Here is a 25,530-nt window from a genome sequence, read left to right on the forward strand (position 1 = left end):
CAATCAGAATACTGGATAATAAACATCTTAACTGAGGACATTTTATTGTAAAATAAGTGTAAAACAGATACAGTACTATAATGGAAAGAAACTGTACTTACACCTTTAAAGAAAATAGGGAAAATATGTAAAGGTTTTTTAGGTTATGTCTAGATATTCAGACTAAAGTTAGATATTCTTTCTTGATATTTCTGAAGCTATGTTCATCTAAACATTTTAAAAAATAATATTAAATGGTTTGGTTAAATTATGGCTTCAGAAACAACAAATTCAAGACTTTAATTTAGAAGCCCATTCAGACTTCAATTAGGAGTTAGCTACGTTTTTTTTTCTTATTCCATTGCATTTCAAAGTAGTCAGATGGCAGAATATTGGGATGTTTTTCTGAATAAATCAGAATTGATCACTAATAATCAGATCACAGAACAACGTTCATGTTTTAGCTATATGTCCTTACTGTACCATATACAAATATCTCACTCTATGGACCAAGGAGTACTTAGGGAATCTATATATGAAACTCTTCTGCTCATTTTGGTTACTGAAAGGAAAGACATTTCTAGGAATCAACAAAAGTGATTTTCATTTACATATTTTTATAACATGCTAACTGAACTTGTGAGGCTTTAAAACTTTGTGTAAGTAGCTGTGATAGCTAGTTCTGTGGCAGTGCATGTATCCAACACAGAAAATGTCCATAGAAATTTTAGGAGATGGTTCCTCTATGATATGTGAAAACGTGTATAGAAAAATCACACACTCTTGTTAATTTTTGGACAAATTGCATTCTGTATTCATACAAAAACAACTTAACTTTTCCTGACAACTGTACATATAGAAACAAGTTCTTGACATGAACTGAAATCTGGATGTGCTCCATATCTCACATCACTAAAAGGAAAAACAAAAACAAAAAACCCAGCTTTATCTTCAGATATCAATTTAAGAAATACAAGTATGACAAAGGATTGGGATGGTGTGGAAATGAAACAAAGGTTGTTGTGATGGTATTATTAGCTGGTATTTAATGTTGGAAAAGACCTTAGGAACTAATGAACAATCACTTATCTCCATCTAGAGTCCATGTTTGTAGGATTGCAGAATTATTTTTGCAATGATTCTGCAACAAGTGGAAAGACTGGGTTTTTCCCAGTCATGACCTCTTCTATCGACCCCTTCCTCCACCTCTAGAACCTCCTCGCCTTGACTGGCTTGAGTTCATGTTACTTCCTCTTCCCCAATTACTCCCACTTCTTCCTCCTCTAGAAGGATTGTTTCCTGGAGGACCTCCAAATTCTTCTCTATGATATCCATCATGATGCTCTCCATCCAAAGAACTGGATCTTCCAGACTTCGACATTCTCTGTGAAAGTCCTGATTTTACACGTCCTAAAATAAAAAAGGGCAAATTGAAATTAGATCATGTTATTGCTATCTTTCTGATGGAAAATATAAAGAATGTCATCTCAATTTTTTACACTCTACAAGCTCAGAATCTTTGTGTGTGCTTTTGTATGAGAGAGAGAGAAACAGATAGGGTGACCACAAATATTTTTTTAAAAAGTTATTGATACAGTCCTGCTACTGTACTGCCTAATAGTTATTTAGAATTTATAGCTATAGAAGAAAGCTGTACTACATGCTTTGTCAGATCACAGTCTTTGGAAACTAAAGATGATGTACACTCTTCAATGGTATCTTTCAAACTAATGACCAGCATGTGGGGTAGCATCACCTCACTGTCTTAGCCTTTCATTTGAATGTTCCTCAACATCAACCCTTTCCAGTTATTCTTATTTCTAGCATAGTATGAAGAACCAAGGAAACTGCTATAAATACCTGTTTCTTCAGTATGCTGCAACAGTGATGCTACGCAGATTCCCCCTCCCCATTTTAATGCTACATTTACTTTATAATAAACAGTATATATGGCAGTTAGCCTGGGTCGTTTCAGAGTTTTAATTAACTTTTCCTGGTAATGTTACCTGTATCAGATAAATAGAAATATTTTTGGCTTTAATATCTTGATTATGGATCAGTATGAAATCTATTATTTTGTGGGGAATGACTCTTATTCTTATGCTCTCAGTCTCAAAGTAAATACTTACTATACTAAGAGGGGAAAAACAGAGGTTAAGCAATGAAGGAGTAGTGACCAAAAGTGACCCAGAAGTAGACTACCGTATAAGATTTTTATTTGGTCTCTGCATCAATCCTAGGGAACCCATGAAAGTTAGTTTCTGAAATAATTAAATATAATTTACTTTCATTTATTTAGATAAATTTAAATTGGGGAGAACTGTAGGAATAAATTGTTTTGCCATTCCAAACTTTTACATATGGATTTAATTTTTAAAAAGAATAAAAATAAAATAAGTAATAGTTTTTAAATATTTTATTAAGATTGTTTTATTTTATATTTTATTTATTTACGTCCCTTTATTATTATTGTTTTTATTATAATTCAAAGTGGTGAACATATTCAATAAACCTTCCTCCTTCTATTTTCCACAAAACAACCTTGTAAAGGAGGTTGGATTGGGAGCATGACTGGTCCAAGGTTACCTAGCTGGCTTTCATGGCCAAGAGGGACATGGGTAAATTGCTTTCTAGCCTGGTGCCTTAATCACTAGATCAAACTAGCTCATTCCCAGCATTTCTCAATATGTCATTTACTATATATACCCATGGATAAGCTGAGATTTTAGGTACCAACATATAGCCCCAAAATTGGTTGGGCTTCTATGCAGATGAGCCTATCCATGAGTATATAATACCATACTTTTTAAAAGTACCCATATATTCCATATACACTTGCTGATGTCAACCCTAAAATTTTAACCAAAATAGTATGAAAAATGCATGACCTGACATAAGCCAATTGTGAAAATGAAAATATAATGAAAATTTTGAGAATTGGTTTATTTGCAGATAGTGAATTTTCATGGCATTTCGGTTAAGAATTTGAAGGTTGGCTTTTCCGTGTATTGGTTTATACAGTATGTTAGTGTATATATATATATATATGATACTACTCAATCTCTCAAAAAATTGTAATTTACCCTTTCCTCTCTCCTCTGGATGCCCAGCTTGCATTTCCATTTCTCTGTGGTCAGAGGTTCCTGGTCCATCATGCCAAGGTCGTTTGCGGGGTGGTAGTGAGGCCATATCCATTCCTTGCAGTGAGGAGGAACGTTCTCGATTTGCAGGAGAATGTCCATCGTGAGAAGGATGATCTTGGCGGGGACCTGATCATGACAAAAGACAATGAGATGAGAAATTTAGTCCAAGCAAATAATTTCATAGTGGAAATTTTTCTGTAAACTCCTTTTTGTTAAAAACCAAACCAAACCAGACAGTGAGTGTGACAGAGATGGATGCCTTAAATTTCTTTCAATTAGATATCATTTACTATCAACTCTTAATTACACATGCACACACACAGTTACTTGAAAAAGAATTTGCTCCCTTTGACTTCCGGTTTGCTGCTTGTTCCCGCTGGACGCTCCTCTGGGATCGTCGAACCCACTGCCTGTAAGAGCCGCCTTTTTCAGCGGAATGGCGGCTCGAAAAAACTCTGTTTCCATTAGGAAACGGAGATAGAGCCGGCTGGAGTGGGTAGAGTCCTCTGCCTAATCCCAAAAGTTTTTTATTTACTTTTGGGAGGGAGCGGAAGAGACTCCCCGTATCCCCAGCCGATGCTCCGGGCTCTGGGAAATCTCTGCTACACGCAGAGCTAGGGGGCAAAAGCAAGCCTGTAAATCTGTCAAATAAATTAATTAAAGAAGATATGAGCTGGACCTCTGATCCTGAAGCGCAAGTATTCTTTTTATTCTATTTTGCCTAAGAAGTGAAGTGAAGGGAAAAAAGTTTTTTTTAAAAATGGCGATTGCTGCTGCGGCTTGAAGAGAGATTGAAAGGGAAACTCCTTCCGTTTTCAATTACAAAGTAGCGGAATGAATACTTTTGGCTGTAACTGAAGGCAAAATCTCACTCTCACTTCTGTTTTTTTTTTCTTTTTTTTCTTTTTTCTCTTTGAGGATCTGATATTGATCTTGGTTGGAAAAAAAGTTTTTTTTTCTCTCTTTTCCAGTAAATTTTGTCTGCGTGGAAAAATGGCACTGAGACTTATAAAACTAGACAAACAGGCAGTGGGGGGGGGATTCCCCCATTAATAAATTACATCAACAAGTTTTAACTCTCCAGTCTCAGAAACCTGACTTTAATATAATAGAATTTCTTCTTGAGGAGATTGTAAGAAGGGATGAGATTGTGAATCAGCAACTTGAAAAATTTAAGTTGGAAATCAAAGAAATTGGTGAATTGGTGAAATCTAAGGTTGGCTTTTTGGATCGAAAGATTTTAAAAGTAGCTAATGGCTTAGCAGACTTTATGACTCAGTTGGAAGCAAATACTAACTCTAAAATGAAAGAAACTGAGGAGAATTTGGATGACAAGATCCAAAAAATTAAAAAGGATTTGGCAAACATTCAGGATAATAGTTCAGAAGACAAACTTAAAATGGAGGCTGATCAAAAGACTGTTAATGAAGAAAATATACAACAGAGGATTGAAAGAGAAGTTTTAATGATCCAATACAATTTTACAGAATATGCAATTAGACTGAGAGGTTTGCAGGAAGATGACAGAGATTTAAGGAAGATATCTTCTGAAATTCTGGCTGGGATTTTAAAGGTTCAACCTGATGAAGTGTTTTGCAGGATTGACAGAATTTATAGAATAAACTCCTGGTTGGCAAAACAAAGGCAATTGCCTAGAGATGTGGTGATTTATTTTACAGACAAAGAAATTAGAAATAATATTGTCCAGAATTCTTATGATTCTGCTTTGCAATTTCGTGGAAGGAAGATCTGGATTTTTAAGGAACTCCCGCCCAAGATGTTAATGGAGAGGAAGAAATTTGGTTTTCTAGTGAATGAGTTAAAAAAAAGGAATATTCTATTTAGGTGGGACGTCCCAGTTGGTTTAATATTGAGACACCAAGGAGTAAGATACCAACTGAATACTGTCGAAAAAGCGGAAGAATTTTATCAAAAAATTTTAAAAATAAATCTAACATCTTTAGGCATAACACAGGACAAGCAAAAGGAGTTGGAAATAAAGGGAAAACATCAAATTACAGAGGCTGTGGTAGATAAACTGTCTTTGGACTCCTTGGATACCCCAGCTGGACTGTCTATAAATTTGAGAGCAGTGTCATCTGATTCTAATGTGATGAACTATCAACTTACAGACAAGTGCGTAAATCACCCAGTTGATATACAAGTGATGGAAAAGACATATGAGATAATAAAACAAAACCAACAAGATCAATTTACAAAGCAGAATGACAACCGATCAGCTGATACACAACTTGTAGGAAGGAAATCTGGATGGAAATGCAACCCGCAAAAGAAAAAGAAAAGAAACAGATCTCGTAGAAATAGTAGTTTCTAAACCAAGCAACAGTGAAGCCAGGGATTTAAAAAATAAATAAATGAATATGTGAAAAGATATTGGAGGCGAATTATTGTTTAATACTATCTTGAGGAAAGTGGCAGATCTCTGCAATGCCGTGATTTTGGGATGTGGAAAGAGCCTTACATTGTTGGATTTGAACTATCTATTTTGGATTTCTTTTACCGATAAATATATTATATCTATTTTGAGTTACAAGGCAAGAGAGTCATGCTGGGGCATGCAGAAGATCTGGCTGTTACCCACTAAGATGATGGGGATTTATAATCCTGATGAAAACCACAATTACAACTATATGGAATATAATTATAATGTCACTCGGGTGGTTGTTTTTACTTTTATATATACATGAGGATATTCATTATTGATGGGGGCAGAAGATGACTGAAGATTTTGAATAAACTGTTGCACCAGGATGCTATGTTACCCTATTATGGATGACGGATTTAACAATCTAGTGGAAAGACATCAAAGAAGATACTAAATGAATTATAAATTTAAAGTTATTGTCTTTTCTCTTTTTATAAAATGGAATGTATATATAGACATATGTATATTTCAGCAGAGTGGGCAGTGGATTATATTTAGAATTGTAGTGCATGGTAATCTTGCAGGAAACTGGGTTGAAATAGGCTAGTTTAGTGATTGATTAGTTTAAGAAAAAGGATTTTTAAGTCATATATTTTGGGGAGTGGAAGAACTGGATAGAACTGAATAAATTTGGAGAAGGCTGCTTTGAAATGTTAAATTAATATATATAAAAGTAAAAGTTATGTTGTTGTAATAATAATAATATTTTATAAGTTTGGGGGAGGAGAAAAAGGGTAGATTGTGAAAAGCGGAGAAAAGCGGAGTTATAAGAATACTATGCTAAGGGTCAGTACTTTGAGGAGTGAGTAAGGGCATGGTAAAATATTATGTAATTAATTATGAATTAGCTTATTGTTGTGAAGAAGTCACAGGGGGGGATGGGTGGTGAGGGCGGGTTGGGGAAGAAGGGAGGAAAAGGGGGAAAAACTTGTATTTGAAAAACTTTTTCAATAAAAAAAAAAAAAAGAATTTGCTCCCTTTAACTTTTTATGAATGTTGGTATACTTCTGCCAATGTCATCAGAAGTTCTGCATGACCCCGTCAGTGCCTGAGTCTGAGGAGGATGAGATAGAGCTAGGGCCAATGGAAGAACAATTGGGGGATCGGGACAATGCAGTCCCTGGTCCTTTGGGCCTGGGAAGGATCGCTAGCAAGGGAGAGGTGGCACAGGAGGACCAGACAAGGTGGGAGGACAGGGCAGGCAGTGGAGCAGAGGAGCTCCAGCAATGAGCAATTATCTCCCCCCCGATCCCTGAGCACAAAGAATGGAGAGAAGGCGGGATCAGCGCAGGGCAACCCAACGACTCGGGAGGAAGGCGCCCTGCCCCTCTTCACAAGGCTCAGGGAATACGATTTAAAGAGACACTGTTAGGAGAGCGTTTGTCAGGAACAAGCATTGCTTTTTCCAGCCTCACATGCTATTACCGATGTCTGGATACTTTGCTGTGTTTTGCCTTGTTTGCCATGCTGGCCTGGCTACATGTGAGGTCGCAGTGACAGTTATACTCCAGGTGGTGGTGCAGTCCCAGTGAACCCTTCCTGTGACAAGGACTCTCTGAAACCAAACTCCTTGAACTATGGCTGCTCTCAGAACTGTGCTGCTCTTCTGAATTAATAATAGCAAGGACCTATTGGAAGTGAGTGTTTAGAGGTTGGCTCCTGGACTTGCAGGGAATTATGGTACTTTTGGGGGAAAGTTGGAACAATAAAGGGGAGTTAAGCCTTCGTTGAGTTGCCCCAGGTCATCACAAGTTCTGTGGGTAATTCAAAAATGTAAGGGGAGTCTAAGTGAACAATAGCACCAAGGCTTGATCCTTGTTTAACTACAATTACTGCAACTCAACACTTTTTATAATTGTGACTGGTCTTTCTGAAAATTATAAGGGAAACAATAAAGTGAAATATTAAATTTCTTGTCTTTATGATTCCACATACAGGGAGGTCAAAAGGGATAGAGTAAAATATATTATTTAACTTTTTAAAGGTAAGCTGAAGTGACGGATAAGGCAGAAGCTTTCTAGAATGATCTAACCAGTCCGCCTAGCTTCTGATAAGTGAAAAGAGGAAAGAAATATAGCATAGCATTTGTCTTTCAAATCAAGTATTTTAAGAATGCTACTTTTTAAGTGATGTGAAAGCAGCATTACTTTCAAGCAAGTAGAAAATAAAGCATGAACACTAGTATTCTGTGATGCTCAAGTCTACGACAAATTTAAAATTTTCACCTGGTTCTCGATTTCCATCCATTCGGCCTTCAAAATGAGGAAATTCATCTGGAGTGGGAAGAAGACCTTTTCGTCCTCCTATATTAAAATAAAAAAACAGATATGGGATATTACAAAATACAAAAAAGGCTTAAGAATTATGTGGACCGTATTATGTTGTTTTCAATTGAACGTGAACTATACCTCTTGGGGTACCCCGACCCCTTCCCCGACTGCTGTGATCTCTTCCCCTTGCATTTTCTTCTGATGAATCAAAATTTTCTTCTGGCACAAAATCATCAGGTCCAGGAAAACTATCTCTTCCTCTTGGTCCTCGGCCTTCATGCCTTGAGGGTGTACCTCTCCTAAAGCTTCAGCAAACAAAGAAAGAATATTGCATTATGTAGAAGTCCATGGTATCAAGATTATGTTGAAATTTTAATTTCTTTAAAAAACTTTGAAACACTGCAATTATTACACAGAATGACATTATTAAACTGGAAAGGCTTTCAGCCTTTTGGCTGAAATCAAATGTAGATATTAACAACTATTTACAAAAAACAGAACTTTCTGTTAAAGTCACAAAATGACTTTGCAACAACAAATGTGTTTGATCATATGAGTTCCAATTAATTAACTAATCAAATTGAACATTCATATGTGATATGAAACTCATGAGTTTGAAAACTCTGGACAAAGTGTAAATAATTAATTTATCCATGGTGGAAAGGGACAAACTTATCTTTAACATTCTTTTAAATCTCATTAGGGGATTTTCTTATTTCTATTTGCAGCAAAGAACCTAATGAAAATGTGTTCAAATTTGTGAACATTCAAACCATATTTGTATTATGCTCCCTTTTTCTCTGTCTTATTTGCAGTTTTATTAGCCTCTGATATTCATTATCACAAGCAAGGCATCGTGGTACCACACTGCCTATTAGAAAAAAAGGGTTCAGTATCATGACTGGTTAATAAAAAAGCAAATTACAGATAAGAATTATAGTGGGTTATCTGTTGACAAATAATGGCAACTGAACTGGCAGCTGAACTGCAAACCAGATTCAAAATTAGCAAAGTATCATTGATGTAAACCATATCTTGTTATATCTAAGTCAATTAAAATTGTTGTATAGAGAGGTAAATTTTTGAATACTTAGCTTGGTGAGAGTTGAGTGAATAGAAAACTAAAATGAAAAAGTAGCTGTAGGCCACAAGTTCCTTGTTGCATAGCTTGGAACGTCAGAACATGATTTCTACACATATGTGAACTAAAGAATTTGTGTGGTTTTCAAAGCGCTTGGCAAAATGAACTTACAGTTCAAACATAAATCTACTCAGAACACTGTGTAAGATCTTAGGGAGGCCACAACATCAAACAGAATATGTAAGAAGTACTATGCAGTAGCTATTAATACAAACACAAGTTTCTATTTGCTTCTGAATCTGCCTTCCTTAATTTGTTCCTGTATGCCTAAAAGAAATTAAATGAATGAATATTGGGAAAAAAAATTAGGGGAAAGCATCAAATATCTTGACTTCTATAAGAACTAGGAACAAGATAATCCAATTATTTCTGTTTTTTAAAGTATTCTATTATTTCTGCAACAGTGTAAACATGAAGCAGTGCAATAGTATAAAAGTTGCTATTTATATGCAAGAATTTTTTATTTTAACTAAACTCAATTAACAATATTATCTAACTTAATTGGTATTCCACTTCTTATATCAAACAATTAAAGCTGTTTCAGAGAGGGACTATGGAAAAAAAGTACAAAGAAATCTTAAAACTTCAGTCATTGTATCTTTTTCATCACCAGGCTGTAAACAAATGTTTCTATTTTGGTATTCAGATTTTAATAAAATGTAGCTCAATAGCTACAAGAATGGAGTTTATACTTAACTAAATGTTGGTGAGCTCATTTTTCCAACATTCTGAAGATAGGATTTTTTATAAAAATGCTGAATTATTGGTAATAGCATTATTTTTATTTATGTATCTATAAATTTGTACCTCAAAATCAAGAAGATATTTCAGGGAAGCATTCTTTCAAAGTGATTTAGTTTAAATTTATATATGCCATTAACAATGTAGTTTGAAGGTGAACATCTTCAGCCTGATACCAGTTTAACTAGACCTTTTTTTCACTATGAAATCTACAAAATTCAGCTGGTATAACTTCATCAGCAGAGAAAGGGAGGAGTGTTACAGATTAAATAATTAAAGGTCTGATTGTTAGACCTCTAACTTTAAGTTAAAACAGTTGGCCTTCTCACCAAAGGGACTGATCTGTATTCCTAATAAATCTGTTTCCCAATTCCTTTATTTGGTACTACAGAGATAAGTACTAAGATATAAGTGCTGTAGAAAATCATTTTTATAACTTTGATCAGATAGACACATCCATAGGAATTTTAATATGTGCAAATATTTAAACTAGCTCATTTATTATTAGAATTAAATACTTTTCTTTAAATATGAAACAAGAAAAAATATTTTGCTTAATTTTCAATTAATAAAAGTATTAGAATTCATACTTTTCATCTCTTCTTCCTCGAAATCGTGTTTCCTCTGGATCATGAGAGAATCGCTCATCTGAAGTTCTCCGTCCATCCCATGACCCAGGAGGTCCACGGTTTGGACCCCTACTATCTCCTTCATTGAATTCCCTGTGATCAGGAAGGAAAGGAGGGCCTGGACCACTTCTTCTCCATTTCTCTTCTTGAGGTGGACCTCCTCTTCCCTCAAATTCACGTAAACGGTGCCCAAATCGCTTGTCTGGATGAAAGTCTTCACGAAATTCATCTGTTCGATCAAAGTCATCATGGAAATCTGAATGAGGTGCCCTTCTGTCTTGCATACCCCTATTGTCTCTACCATCATTCCATTCTTGACCACCTCGGAAGGGACCTCTTTCAGGACCATGATCTGGGCCACCACTATTCTGGTCATGTCTCCTTTCTGAGAGTGGGCCAACTTGATGGTTTGGTGGACCACGCGAATCACCTTAAAAATGAATGAAAAATAACTGAAATATTTAAAACATTTTTTAGTCCACTAAATATGTACTTTTGCAGTTTTATGAAAAAAAAAAACCCTCTCAGCTGTTAAAAGGCAAGTATAATAGGCTATCAGAATAACTTTGAGACAGGAGGAAGAGCTGCAGTTTAGACAATGGTCTGATAAATAAAATCTGAGTTCACATCAGAAATGTAATTTGAGAAAGTATCTCAGAATTGACTCTCCCTAGTTTTCAGGACATTAATATCCATGATTTTGGTTTTCTGTTTTGAAGGGTTGACAGCAAGCTACTTATGATTCTGTCTTTTCCTCAAACTCTCACAAGGAAGATATATATAGGATAAAAATAAAGATGCCTTTAGCAATTGACTGATGAATTTGTCAATGCATACGGTGTTCAAGTGGTGCTCCAGTTGTTTTTGGACTGCATCCAAGGTACCTATTAGACTGGTCTAATGCAAGCAGCTCAGTGAACACTACCTAGAACCATGCTCAATTTGCTCCCAATCCTTCAGGGAATCACAATTCACAATTCCTAAACTTCTGTTAGAAATGCATGCTATATGACCAATTAAGCTACCTGAGTTAGAATCAGACACAATATCCCTTACTGAAATAATGGGAATGATTTTCTTTAAGCATGTCCCATACCATATTCAGTTATTTCATTCTATTGGTTACCTTATTATCCTGTCATAATTTATTATGTCTTTTAACTGCAATCTTATAATAAAAGTTTGTTATCAGAGGCTTTCCCATGAGACAATTTTATTCATAATCCTGCTGTTCAATTATTGCTCAGAGCTAGTTAGTTGAAACACTTAGTTAAGTATTTGGATCATTAGATTTGTTACACTTCTGGTCACAATTAAAGATTTTATATGTTAGCATATCCCTGAATACACAGAAGAAGGACCAATATATTATTTTTCATGGTTTTGAAGATTGTATGTCTAGGTCATTTATTTCATTTCATTATAATGATTTCATTTTCATTATAAAATGATTTCTAAATCATTTTAGAAATGATTTGGTCATCCATTTTGATCAAACCATGTATTTCATTACCTTTACTAGAAACAGGTCCTTGGTTGTGAGGGCCATGACGACCTGGTCCTCCATGCTGTCCCAATCCTGGTATCAATGGTGGAGGACCGGGATTCTGTCCTTCCTGTAAGTTTAATTTAAGTGAGATGAAATGAAACAAAAAATTAAACTTACATATACAGTACTATTCTTTATGGGTACCATAAAAACTACCGCCTTACTCTTATGGGTTTGTGTAAATAAGGTCAGAAAATAGTCACAATAAAGTGAAGTTATTTTTCTTGTTCTTGAATAATGAAACAAGGTAATATGGTTCTCAAGCAGTACATCCTCTTAGAGCTGGCCTGCACAACAAGCCTTGTGTAGCACACCAGCACATTTTGAAAAAGTCAATAAATTAACACACACACATACAAAGATCACTGGAAGCACCACCAATAGGTATCACAGTTATTGCCAGCTCCACTGATCGGTATGCTAGGTATTTCTTTGCAGCCTGTGATGGTTTTAAATTTATCAATGTGTCCCTTTCCCCTCCACAAGTTGTACAGGCCTGTCCTACTAATCAAGTGGGAGACTTGGAAAAAAAAATAAGATGAACAAATCTTAAAATTTATTTAATAAATTTAATTTAATATCAGAGACATCCATGACTTAAGTTCAAAAGTACAGGTAGTCCTTGACTTACGACCACAATTGAGCCCAAAATTTCTATCGCTAAGCAAGACAGTTGTTGAGTGAATTTTGCCCCTTATTATGATCTTTCTTGCCACAGTTGTTAAGTTAATCACCACAGTTGAATTAAGTGAATCTGGCTTCCCCATTGATTTTGCTCGTCAGAATGTCACAAAAGGTGATCATGTGACCCTGGGACAAAGCAACCATCATAAATATGAGTCAGTTGCCAAGTGTCTGAATTTTTATCATGTGACCATGGAGATGCTAAATGATCATAAGTGTAAAAAATGGTCAAGTCACTTTTTTCAGTGCTGTTGTAACTTTGAACAGTCACTAAATTAACTGTTGTAAGTTGAGGACTACCTGTAATGTTAAAAAGTATTTACTTCACAGAAAGAATAATGAACGCTTGGAACCAACTTCCAGTGCAGGTACTGGACCAATCATCAATAACTGAGTCTAAACATGCTTGGGATCAACAAATGTCCATCATTTGATAAAAATTAAAAATAATAAAATAATAAAAAATAAATAAATAAAAATCAATAAAAATCAACCAACCAACCAACCAACCAACCAACCAACCAATAAATAACAAAAAACAAATAAATTCAAAGGGCAGACTCGATGGACCACTAGGTCTTTTTCTGCCATCGGTTTTCTATATTTCTTTGTTTTTATACTGTATACAACAAACACAAAGTACCAAAATGCCAGCTCCTATATCATTTTCAAACTACAGAAGCTTTTAATGTACTGCTTTACAAACAACATGCAAATATAAGGTAGTCCTTGTTCAGCTACCACTTGTTCAGTGACCCTCTGAAGTTACAACAGTGCTGAACAAGGGCACTTACAGCTGTTCCTTGTTACTGCAGCCAACACAGTGTCCTGTGGTTGCACTTTGGGCACTTGGCAACTGGTTTGCAATTACAATTTTTGCAGCGTTTCATGGTCACCTGATTGACATTTATTTCACTGCCAGCCTCTAATAAGCCAAGTTAAAGGGGAAGTCATCAGAAAGTAACAAATGATGTCTCATTTGACCGTGCTGCAACCAGGCTGGATTCAACTAATGATGGCAAATGGAACTGCTGCAACTGCTATCATGTGACATTGCACTTTACAATCGCATCGTTTAGCAACAAAGTTGCTAGTCTCAATGAACATCATTAAGTGAGGACTACCTGTATTGAAGAAATTTAAAAGTGTATTAATGATTCACCTGGACATAGATAAATTAAACAATTACTACTGAAATATTAGAAAATTCTGGATTTTCCTAACCTTTGGATGTTCAACTATCATAATGCTTAGAACAACAAATTGTATTGTCATGGTCAGTTAGACAAAATATTATTTGGAGTTCCCTTAGCAATGTGCTTTTACATAGCCCTGATTAGAATAGAATTTTTACAAGTCCATGATAAAATCAACTTTTTATGACTTGAAACCTAAGCTGTGTCCCTTAATTTCCAGTTAACTTTGCTAGTACTGAAGTTACAACAGTATTAATACACTGTTTCCAACTGGACCTGGTGACCCAATTATTGCTTTCTCAGATAACTGTTACTTTAAAGCATGAATTTATTATATACTTTGAATTGATATAATTTTCTTCCTGACAAATTATTATGCAAGAAAAACTACCTCTCCCAGACATACCTGACCAAATGGGGCTCGAGGACCATCACCAAGTAAAGGAGTTTTCTGTTGCTGGAAAGGTGGAGGACCCTGGGAAGGATGGGGCCCCCTTGAAGGATTCTGTTGTCCTTGAGGCCCAGGTGGCCCTTGCATATTTCCTTGAGGTGGTACCATATTAGCTTGTGGAGGTCCTTGTTGTCCTTGTGTACCTGGTGGCCCACGCAATTCCTGTGGAGGTCCCATCATTGAACCCTGAGGTGGAGGACCTCTGAGCTCCTGGGGGCCATGCCCCAACAAACCATGAGGTCCTCTAATTTCTTGTGGTGGATGTCCCATCATCATCCCCTGGGGACCAGGACCTTGGGCCTCTCGTCCTGGAGGACCTTGCATGCCTCTTGGATTAAGTCCCATCAAAGGTCCTTGGGACACAGGACCCTGCATCCCTTGAGCTCCCTGTACTCCATGGGGCCCTTGTATCCCCCTTGGGCCAGGTGGTCCCTGACCACCAGGTGGCCCCTGAGGACCTAAATGGCCTTGTGGTGCAGGTGGAACTTGTTGACCTAAGTGACCTTGAGGCCCAGGTGGTCCTTGTGGGCCTAAGTGACCCTGAGGTCCAGTACTACCTGGTGGGCCTGGAGGGCCCATGGGCCCATGAGGACCAGGATGTCTCTGCATTCCTTGATGTCCATGAAGTTCTTGAGGTCTTGGAAGTCCTTGTGGTGGTCCTTGAGGCCCAACAAACCCTTGTGGTCCACCACCTCCTTGGTGTAAAGAAAGACCTTGAGGTCCCATTTGTCCTTGAGGTCCTGGAGGCCTGAACTGTCCCTGTGGCCCTGGTGGTCCAATCTGAGGCATATTCATTGGCATCTGCTGAGGTGGATGGGCTTGCTGAAATCCTTGCGGTACCTGAGACATTGGACCTTGTCCTGGGAAATGCTGGGGTCCATGAACAGGTCCTCCCGGAGGAGGTTGCTGTTGACTCTGTTCTGCTTGCTTCTGTGCAAGTCTCTCAATCTTCAGTTGCTATGGAAAAAAGCAATATAGTTACACATATGCCTAAAATTGTTAGGAATAAATGGAAACCAATATTTCTATTTGTAGTTTTTATTTTTAATTGTTGGTTCAACTGGAACAAATTAAGAAAATCTGACTGGCAAGAGACTGCAATATGTGACTGAACATCACAATGTTATAGCATCACAAAAAGGAGTTGCCAGGAGCAGTACTCATACACACAATAAATGAGCACTATCCATATATTAAGTATTAATGGTTTAGTACTCTATTTTTCTTCCAAAGCCTTTAGTCTATATTTCTGGATACTTTCTCATCCAATCAACTCAAAATAATAGCAATTGTTTTCTTTAGCCCAAATATTACAAGTATTATAACTCCAAAGATAACACAGTATGTCCTAGCAGCATCCTTACTGCTGTTTTCCATTTCTTTAATGTGATATAGGTGTTTTGAAGAATGCCAATGACTAATTTTATTTTATTTTACATACCTCTAGAAGCTGTGGATTAGTGTACTGAAGTGCTGCCATTTCTTGCTCTATCTCTGCTTGTGTCTTCTTTTTCTCCTCTAATTTAAGATCTTCCTTTCGATCATTCAGAGGCTCAGCTGGTGAAGGGATTGGAACTTTATTCTGCATCCAAGCCTAAATAGAATAATTAAAGCTTTGGGTATACTAATACTGATATTATTTATTCTACTGAGATTAGTAAATTAGTTATGTATTACTGAACGCTGAAGAAAATAGTGAAAGACAATAAAATATTACGGCCTTCTGGTGATTTGGGGTTAGGGCAGTGGTGGGATTTAAGTAATTTAACAACCGGTTTTCTGCCATAATGATTTCTTCCAACAACCAGTTTGCCAAACTGCTCAGAAAGTTAACAACCTTGCTACAGAAATTGTATCTAAAATTGGCATCATGCTAAGGATGATGATGAATGCGGGAACAAAACTTTGGCAAAATCCAAATTGTGTCAGCCCCAAGTTACAGGAAGAATGTGGATTCTTACAGTTTAAAATCATCATTTCTCTCACACTCTGGTCAATCTTTTTTAAATTTGTAATTACAATTATAAGATACAAAGAGCCCTAAGACTTGAGATAATGGGGCATTAGACTTAAGGCAGCTTCAAGCCCTGAGAGTTCTCCTGCCTTTGTGAAATTAAAATGAAGCCCTCTCCATGTGTTCTGTCTCATCTGTCAAGAGAAAGGGCAGGATGCAAATGCAATGATTAATCAAAAATAGTTTGAGATTTATCAAATATCTATATGTCATATATTTTGTGTGTTCTGAAAACTTTTATATATAAAAGACTTTGGAATGCAAGCAAGATTTTTTTGAAATACATAATTTCAAGGTAGGCAGAAAAATGTTGAAAGAAGTTTCAGAATTGAAATCCACTGCATTATTTTGTCCATATAAGAACAGTGAACCTAAAGGCCTAATGACAATTGATCTAAATCAGTAATATTGCATATTGAGTACAGATGTTCAATTTAGCTGTGTCTTTTATATTATCAAGAGTTCATTCATTAGTATGCATCTGTCTTTTACATTCTAACAGGTAGTGGCATGTGAAATAATTATTAAACACCAATATGTCAAAGCAGTAACCTCATTTCAATCAAAATATTTAAAGCATACTAACCTGTTGAAACTGGGCAGGGATTGGTTTTGCATAGGGAACTTTTTTTTGTGGTACTTTCTTTTGGTCCTTTTGCATTACCTCTTCCATACCCCAGTCCAATCCTGGGATAGTCATTTCAATTTCACTTGTCTCATCTTTCCCTTCAAAAACAGGTTGAAACAATCAATTCTGTAGTTTTATATTTCACATTTTTCCACCCAAATAAGATGGCAAAACAAAAAGAAGTAATTTCCCCAGTTCCTATTATTCAGAAAAAAATCATTTTCAGATGTAGCAATGCAATGTCATCCATGTTTATTCAGCAGTAATATTTCACTGTGTTCAAGTAATAGATTTCCAAAAATGTATTATTTCCACATAGTTTCTTTCTTACCCATCTGTTCTTGTTCCATGGCTAATTTCAATTGTTCAGGAATTCCCATCCCTGGAATCACTGCAAGGCTATTGGGTTCTAGGTCATCTAGAAAGAAAAAAAATACAATTATCAAGTGAAGTGTTTGCCTTGGAACATGCTGAAATTATTTATTTTCTATAACATTAGTATCAATCGAGATAGATGATAGATAGATAGATAGATAGATAGATAGATAGATAGATAGATAGATATAAAGAGAGAGACTGAAGAAAATGCACATTTCCTTCTCAAGATCTATACTGGATGTACTAAGATAATAAGAATGGAATAAATATTGGGTCTGTGATCATGCATACTCCCTTCTGAATTTGAATTGTCGTACATGTATGCCATCTTTTCTCTGGGAACTCAAGGTATCACAATGGTCTTCCTTCATCTTCCCTCCACAACAACAACCCAGTAATGTTGACTGGACTGAAAGTAAGTGGTGCCAAATCACCCAGTGATTCTTCCATATCAAATAGGGACTTGATCTGAATAAATTTTCATAATCCAAATCTAAATTCTATCTTAAACAATTATAATATGCTGTATAGACCAAAAATAACTACCATATTCTACTCCATCTTCTGACATTCCTGGAAGTAAGTTCAAGTTATATCGGTCTCGCATTTTATCTCCAGGTCGATTTCGGGTCCAGAATTTGCTGTCAAAATAAAACTACATGGTAATATATTCTCTTTTGTCTGTTATGAGGATTAAATCTACCCTCCTCCTCCTCTGTCAGGTGTTTTCCTGCTGAGGGTTAGCCATCAGATGAGTCATTGCTATCTTTCAGACAAGACAAGAAGCACACAAATGGGAATGGAACTAGTTTCTACATTTTTTTACTCTGCAATGTCAAACGATAATGACTTATGGAATTGAACTGTCAGTTAGTTGTACACAGAGCAGATGGAAAATGCATTTCTTTAGATATCAAAATATACATTTATTAATGTATGTATGTATGTATGTATGTATGTATGTATGTATGTATGTATATACTATATTTAGGTATGAATAATACCAGGCAAATAAAAAACAGATGTTGGTAATCTGACTAAATTTAAACATAAGCAAATAAAAGTTCTTCAATAAACATGAAGCTAAAAATGTAGATTTGCATTACTGTTTTTGAGAGTGTTGTGAGAAACTGCTATTTTCTTGTTTTATTAATCTAGTAAGAAGAGGCCCAGAAATTGCAATAATGTAGACAACAATATATTCTTCTAAAAATCTAAATGAATGAATCTAAAAATCATTTATTTCCAATTATAGTTGAAATATAAACTGTCATAATTAGATGTTTGCAGATAATTACAGTAGGTTTATAACTGAAATGATTTTTACTAAAATTAATGAAAAATAATTGTTCCAAACGTATATTTGCAAGTATGTTACCCTTTCTCTATAATTCATAATTCAAACTGAATTATATTTTTTTCTAATCCCATTTTTATTTTTCAGTAACCTTATAAAATTAATTGTGCCTTATTTTATCTCTTACTGAAGTGAGAACAATGATGATGATATCTGTTAATTAAGAGAGAAATGTTCTTGGAATCAGAAGAGTACCAAGCATCATACTGCACTCAAAATACCTGGTGTGATCATTTGATCCTGAACACAGAATGTGTCCTAGAGGATGCCAAGCCAAGCTCCAAATCATTCCTTCATGGGCTATTTCCATACCACCCACTTCCTTTTCAACCCTGAAACATAAAAAGCAGTAGTTAAATGAATAAAAAAATAAATTAAACATTTTGAAACAAGCCTCCAACTTCTATAAAACTTCTTAAGGTCGATAATCTTGGTCAATGCATGTTTTTTCTGTTGAATACAAACACTTGTTGCAGATTTAAAATAAGTTTATTCAATTATGAGTTCTGATTTTTTTAATTTTCCAGTTTTTACAGAACCTTTACATATAATTGATATTCTTTCCATGTGTGCCAAGGTTAAATAGAAATATTTACAAGAAAAATTAATCTAACATCTGATGATACCAAAGACCAAGTAAGCTATCTTAGATTTTTAGAATAATTAGGAACATAAATCTTGAAGCTTGAAAAAGTTACATTAAAATATGCTGAATGTCTGCTGCAATTTCACATCTGATGATGTGAATGAGATACTCACCCAACATGCCAGAACAGCAAAGAACCATCAGATCCTCCACTGGCAAAAAGACCTTCATGAACAGGATGCCAAGCCACAGCTATATTACCAATTAAAAAAGAAAACATTATTAATACATATACTTTCTGTTCTCTGTTTTCTAATACAGTGCTAGATCAGAAATGACAGAATCTGTCTTGAGATTTGATGCCCAACATGGAGAACAGGGATTAGCATGTTGGAAGGACAGAGAAGGTTAGTGATTAGTAATGAGCATAATGGAAGTGTAGAGCATTATCATAGTATGCCTTGGAGTTTAAATGTTCTATGTCCTTTTTACTCAGAGGTAAGTGAAATGATTCAAAACTGTAGCATCAATTACATTTCATAGCACATATACCTGCACAAACACGCAAACAAAGTAGAATTATAATTGCATCAGTTTGATGATTTAGGATGGGCTTAAGCAAAAACAACCAACAGAAATGTAATTTTAACCTGTGGCCTCCTTTTTATGACCTCTGAAAACCTGTAGTTCTTCTTTCAGATTTCTGATATCAAAAAGTTTGCAAAGATGATCACGAGATGCTGTAAGCAGCCAATTGCCATTGAGATTCAGCTTGACCTCCATCACAGTGTTTTTATGAGCGTGTCTGGAAGAAATGGCATTAATGAATAACAGTACAGATTGTAATATGGTAACAATTATACAAAACTGACAAGACTCTCAAAATGTAATTACAGTTTCACTTAGAATTTAGCATTTAATTCAAATAGCTCAAGTTTTTATTTTACTAGAAGTCAGAATTGCTAATCTCATAATAGAAAAGGGATGAGTACTGTAGAAACTATATTAACTTCTTTTTCAAGATAAAATTCCTAAAAAGTATAAGTAATAAGCTGATGAAAAAGCTTATAAAACATTGCTATTGAAATAAGGGCTGTCATTATTTGATTCAAGCATCCTTAGCATACTCTTTCTATATAGCCATAAAAGGAACACAGAGGTTAAGAAGTACTAATAGGCTCCTGAGAGGCTTTTGCACTACTTTTTTTTTTTTTTTTTTTTTTTACAAAAGTATGCCTGGAAGGGACAGGATTGTGTTGGGACCATAGTGCTTGGGGAATAAGGATTAATCCCTCTTTCATATTTTCCAATGCAAGCCCACCTTAGCAAAATTTTCAAGTGTATTTTCCATGAATATTAGCTAGTAAGTGGGAAATAGAATATTGAGAAAATGGCATGGAGAAAAAGATTAACTTCCTTGCAGTACCTTTGTCCCAATGAAATCCCCTCATCCTCTTTTATGGAGATGGAAGATTAGATCAAAGACTTCCAATGTCTTATTTTCCACTATCTGTTATAAAGTCATTCTACATTAAAAACCAGGCTATAAGAGGCAAAGACTGCATTAATGGTTGAGCAATATTAGACTAGGTATTTACTGAAGGCACGATCAAGAGGGACATTAAACATTTATGATTGCATTGTTTCCCACCTTTTTTCCAAAGAATTTGAAGAAGTATACATGGTTAAAAGCACAAAAATAATTAGAAAACAACTACACTTACAGTGTAGCCAGACTTTGGCCAGTCTTTGGATCCCAGAATTTGATTGGCTGCTGGCTATCTTTACTTCCAGAAACCACCAACCCCTTTGTTGGATGCCAGTCAACACATTTGACATCAGCACCATGACCTTTTAACAGTGCAAAAACAATTAATTAGTTAAATGTTTCACACAGCAACCATAGTAATTAAAATCTAACCAAATTAAGGATTAGCAAATTTCTCTGAAAAAGCTCTACTGGTCTTTTAATAAACTTTAAATAAGTTTGCACATTTTCAAATTACATAAAGCTTGTTTATTTCCAAAGTATTTGGGAAATAGTAAATAGTTATTGCTTAATGCACTGTAAGCCGCCCTGAGTCTCCGGAGAAGGGCGGCATATAAATCAAATTTTTAAAAAAAGTAAAATTTGTCCTTATTAAAATATAATACACAAGTAATTGCAAATGTAAATATGTTAAAAATTTAGGGAACTATTGTAACATATTATTGTTTTTCTAATCATTCTAACCAAATGATGTAATATGATATGATTTGAGTTTATAAAATTATTTTTAAACTTCTTTTAATATTTAATATTTTATAATATTATATTGGTCTCCAATAATGTAGGGATTAATGAATATACAATCAATGTAGGGTTAAATGAATGTAGCTGTTATTTTATATACTGTACTACTAAATACTAAAAATCCTAAGTGTAAAACACATCCAAAATCACTGGAAGAGCTCAATAAAACCCCTCTACATCTGATGAACTGCTTTCCCATTACTTCTGATTGACATATAGTTGCACACAAAACTGAACAGAGTCTAATATTTTTTATCAGTACTTCATGATTCATTTGGAAGTATGTTTTGGATTGTTGGTGTTTAAATCCAACTCTTTTTTCAGCTTCATAGTTTTTCACTGAGAGAAAAAGATTAAAGGAAAAAAATGTACTTCAGGTACTGTGGAAGCAAGGACAGTTGACAAGGATAATTTTTCAGTTTTTAATCATTTGTCTTTTATATGGTTTTATCACTTGTATCCATAAATCTTCCAAAATTACTTGAATAGTTACCTCTGGTGAGATGGGTGGACAATAAATTAAATAGATAGATAGATAGATAGATAGATAGATAGATAGATAGATAGATAGATAGATAGATAGATAGCTGTTGGACAGCATTACTTGGTCTGTTGTGTGGATGTTTGGGTGGTTTAGGGGTGGGGAATTTGTGATGGGTGGAAGTGTAATGGACTTGATCTTGGTCTTTGGGTGTTAAGTGAATTTCATTGTATGGGCATACTGTGTATACACGTACAATGACAATAAAGTTATTATTTTATTTTAGATAGATAAAAAATAGTGAGATTGGCAGTGTCTAAATTTGATAAATAAATAAACAAATAATGAAGAGATATGGTGAATGGGATGAATTCATTCATTCTGATCTACATTCTTATTTTTGTGGTTTACTCCTTCCTTCTTTCTTTCTGAGCTCTGCATGACACTGCAGGGGACAGAATGATGGGAGCATAGGCATGCATAGAATGAAATACCTTGGGAATGTTAGTGACTGAAGGAATATAAGTAAATAAGAACTCCTGCAAGTTGTTATGTGGAAGGTGAAAAACCTAATTAAATTAAGAATCTTTTCATATGGAAAACAAAAAATAAGCAATGTTATTCATCAATTTGTTAATCTTCATATCGGCAATTGAATGCAATAAAACAGTAGCCTAGCAAAATATACGATGTTTTCAGGATAGGCAACTGTCAAACAGGTCAGTTTTAATAATATTTTCTTAGATAATTTATTTTAAACAGATTCCAATAACTATTTCAAATCTATCCATTCACTAAGCATAGACTTTAAAACATTTAAGTAGGTCAAGATCCTTTAGATACTTAGAAGAGAATCCCTTTGATTCCACTAGGGATTATTCCCAAACAAAGTAGTACTGAATTGTAATTTAAGGCTACATCTTGAGCTTTTGAGAATTTGTATTCATTATATTTCAAAAAGGAGTGAAATATAAAAACAGATTAGTACAATTAAATGTAACTTATCAGCTGAAACATGTTTGCATTTGGAACACATGTATGTGTTTTGTGCAGAATATAAACTTTTATGTGGTAACACTATCTATAAAGAGGTGCTCACCAAACTTGTAGCATAGATTTTTTTTTCTCCAAAAAAATACAATTGTGTAAAAACAAAACACACTCATTTATATGTATGTGATGATGACTATGATATATTAGTCACCGCAAGACAAGAACATCCAACTGTTACTGAGTCCAGAGTGGAAATGAAAGGTCAATACTGCGAAAATATATATACAATTGGTGTATATGGAATGTTAGAAACAAGGCAAACTTAGTCATTGTTACTGAGCTCTTGTTACTAAGTGAGGCGGTCACCTAAAAGGTATTATGAAGAAACATGAAGGACAAAATACTGCTCAGACCCTTGAACTGATGTCTATCCCTATGTTGAGAGCCAGTCTGATTAGTGGTCAAGGCATCAAGCTAAAACCAGGAAATTGTGAGTTCTAGTCCTACTTTAGATCAGTCATTTTCTGTCAGCCAACTCACCTCACAGGGTTATGGTTTTGAGGAAAATAGGAAGAGAAAGGAGTATTAGGTATGTTTGCTGTCTTGAATTATGTATTTAAAAAATAATAAACGCGGGTTGCAACTAACTAATTAAAAATATTGCACAGGTAGTCCTCAAGTTATGTCTACAATTGAGGCCAGAATTTCTGTGGCTAAGCTAGGGCAATTGTTAAGCAAATTGCACCTTATTATGACCATTTTTGCCATGGTTGTTAAGTGAATCACTGCCGTTCAGTGAATCATGCAAATTTTAAGTGAATATGGGTTCCCCCATTAATCTAGAAAGGTTGCAAATGGCGATTATGTGACCCCTGGATACTGCAAACTTTGTAAATACATGCTGATTGCCAAGTGCCTTTATCACATGACTGTGATCAACTACAACACTTGTAAATGTGGAGATCAGTTGTAAGTCACTTTTTTCAGTGTCATTCTAATTTCAAATGAAACAAAAAATTGTAAGTCAAAGACTACCTTGTACTGGGTTCAGACCAGAGGCAAGAGCAAATGTTCCATCTGACTTGACTGGTGGCCTTTTAACTGAGTTGGAAGTGGGACCATAGATGGTAGCAAGATGGGATGAAGCAGGTTTGCTGCAGTCCCCATTTGTACATTGTTGTACTAAGCTTTGAAACCTTGCCCAGGGTATCATCACTATTATATTGAATAATCTATCCTCACTGAAAAACAAGTTTGCTACAATTAATCCTCATAAGAGGGAAGGTCCTTCATCAAAGACTTATGACTCCGTCATTAAGCAAACCAGCGTGATATAATACAATGGAAGATGCCAAATTCAATGACAATTAATCACAAACAAAGCAAGCTGTTTCTATTTTAAAAACCTGAAATATCTTCTTGTCTTCTAGCAAATAAGATATGAATGGGATGACTTCCCTTACGAAATAATGATGCCATTTTGCTATACATAGTACAGTACAGATCAGCAGTCCCCAACCTTTACAGCTTGGTGGCCCGGTGCGGGGGTAGGGGAGCCAGCCTACATGTGCACACCAGCCACCACTCACACAAGTTGAGTTGTGCCCGTGCATGCCAGCCATGCATGCTCATGCAAATTGAGCTACATGTGCATGTGCCAGCCAGCTGCTCATGCGGCCCAGTTCTGAACAGGCCACAGCCCGCTAGTGGACTGTGGCGCAGGTGTTGGGGACCACTGGTATAGGTGAAGCAAAGTTTGAAGACTTTTTTATATCCGACATATCTAATTTTCGGCATCCTTGGTCCAGGGATACAGAATGGAGCTGAAAGTGATGTTTACTTTCACTTTACAGTATAAAAGTTAGATGATAGATGTTGGAATAAGAAATGGCATCCTTTCTCTTTGCTTTGTAAAGATTCCAAATGCAATGATAAGTCAATGGCACAGAAGATGGCTTCAGCAAGAGTTGAATAATCAGAAGTAAGACCTGGAGAGGTGATACCATCTTGGACTAACTGATACACCAAGTCTTCTATCACCTGAGGTAGCTGTTAAATTTGAAGGCCAAAATGTGTGCCATCCTAAAAATCTGTTTGCTGAAGAAATCAAGAGAAGCACAAGCTTTTCTAGGGGAGGAAGAGGATGAATAGGACAGATATCATGGCTTGACAGCAATGTTCATAACTGACACTAACTGGCTTCATTGAATGTAGGCCTTACTGACAGAGGGAAGATAGTGATTTTTGGCAAGAGGCCATGCTGGTCTGGAATAAGGCACAATCAGGTGGTGAAAAAAATATAGAGCAGAATGCTAATATGCATAATAGTCTGTCTCTTTAGCTATTACCTAGTCCACATCAGCTTCAGGGTTCTAAAATTAGGTCAGTCTTTGGAAGCAGGACTGGTGACCACTATGATACCTATAGAGATATACTCTACTGAAGCAAAATTTAATTGTTTTCAAAGACAAGTTAATTTCAGATGAATTTTTTCCCCAGAATTTAACACTTTTCACAAATAATGTCCTGAATAACTATTGTAAATGTAAAAAATCAGTATCAGAACATACA

The 25,530-nt window shown here is 35.5% G+C and overlaps 1 protein-coding gene across 4 annotated transcripts in view; it reads right to left on the reverse strand.

Moving 5' to 3' along the window:
• Positions 1-769: 769 nt before the first annotated feature.
• Positions 770-25,530, reverse strand: part of WDR33 (WD repeat domain 33) — a 73,301-nt gene continuing 48,540 nt past the window's right edge. For all 4 annotated transcript variants that reach the window (XM_034439763.3, XM_034439766.3, XM_034439764.3 and 1 more), the window contains 15 exons: positions 20,917-21,043; positions 19,843-19,997; positions 19,366-19,444; positions 18,828-18,938; positions 17,796-17,890; positions 17,203-17,289; positions 16,830-16,969; positions 15,671-15,823; positions 14,185-15,186; positions 11,863-11,965; positions 10,311-10,779; positions 7,977-8,143; positions 7,794-7,871; positions 3,063-3,248; positions 770-1,389 (listed from right to left, as the gene is read on the reverse strand). In XM_034439763.3, the coding sequence (XP_034295654.1) occupies positions 1,166-1,389; positions 3,063-3,248; positions 7,794-7,871; positions 7,977-8,143; positions 10,311-10,779; positions 11,863-11,965; positions 14,185-15,186; positions 15,671-15,823; positions 16,830-16,969; positions 17,203-17,289; positions 17,796-17,890; positions 18,828-18,938; positions 19,366-19,444; positions 19,843-19,997; positions 20,917-21,043 (3,176 nt within the window). In that variant the 3' untranslated portion in view covers positions 770-1,165. The remainder of the gene's footprint in view (positions 1,390-3,062; positions 3,249-7,793; positions 7,872-7,976; positions 8,144-10,310; positions 10,780-11,862; positions 11,966-14,184; positions 15,187-15,670; positions 15,824-16,829; positions 16,970-17,202; positions 17,290-17,795; positions 17,891-18,827; positions 18,939-19,365; positions 19,445-19,842; positions 19,998-20,916; positions 21,044-25,530) is intronic.

This window comes from Pantherophis guttatus, chromosome 6, assembly GCF_059756535.1.
Source record: "Pantherophis guttatus breed Tessera chromosome 6, ASM5975653v1, whole genome shotgun sequence".
NCBI lineage: Eukaryota > Metazoa > Chordata > Lepidosauria > Squamata > Colubridae > Pantherophis > Pantherophis guttatus.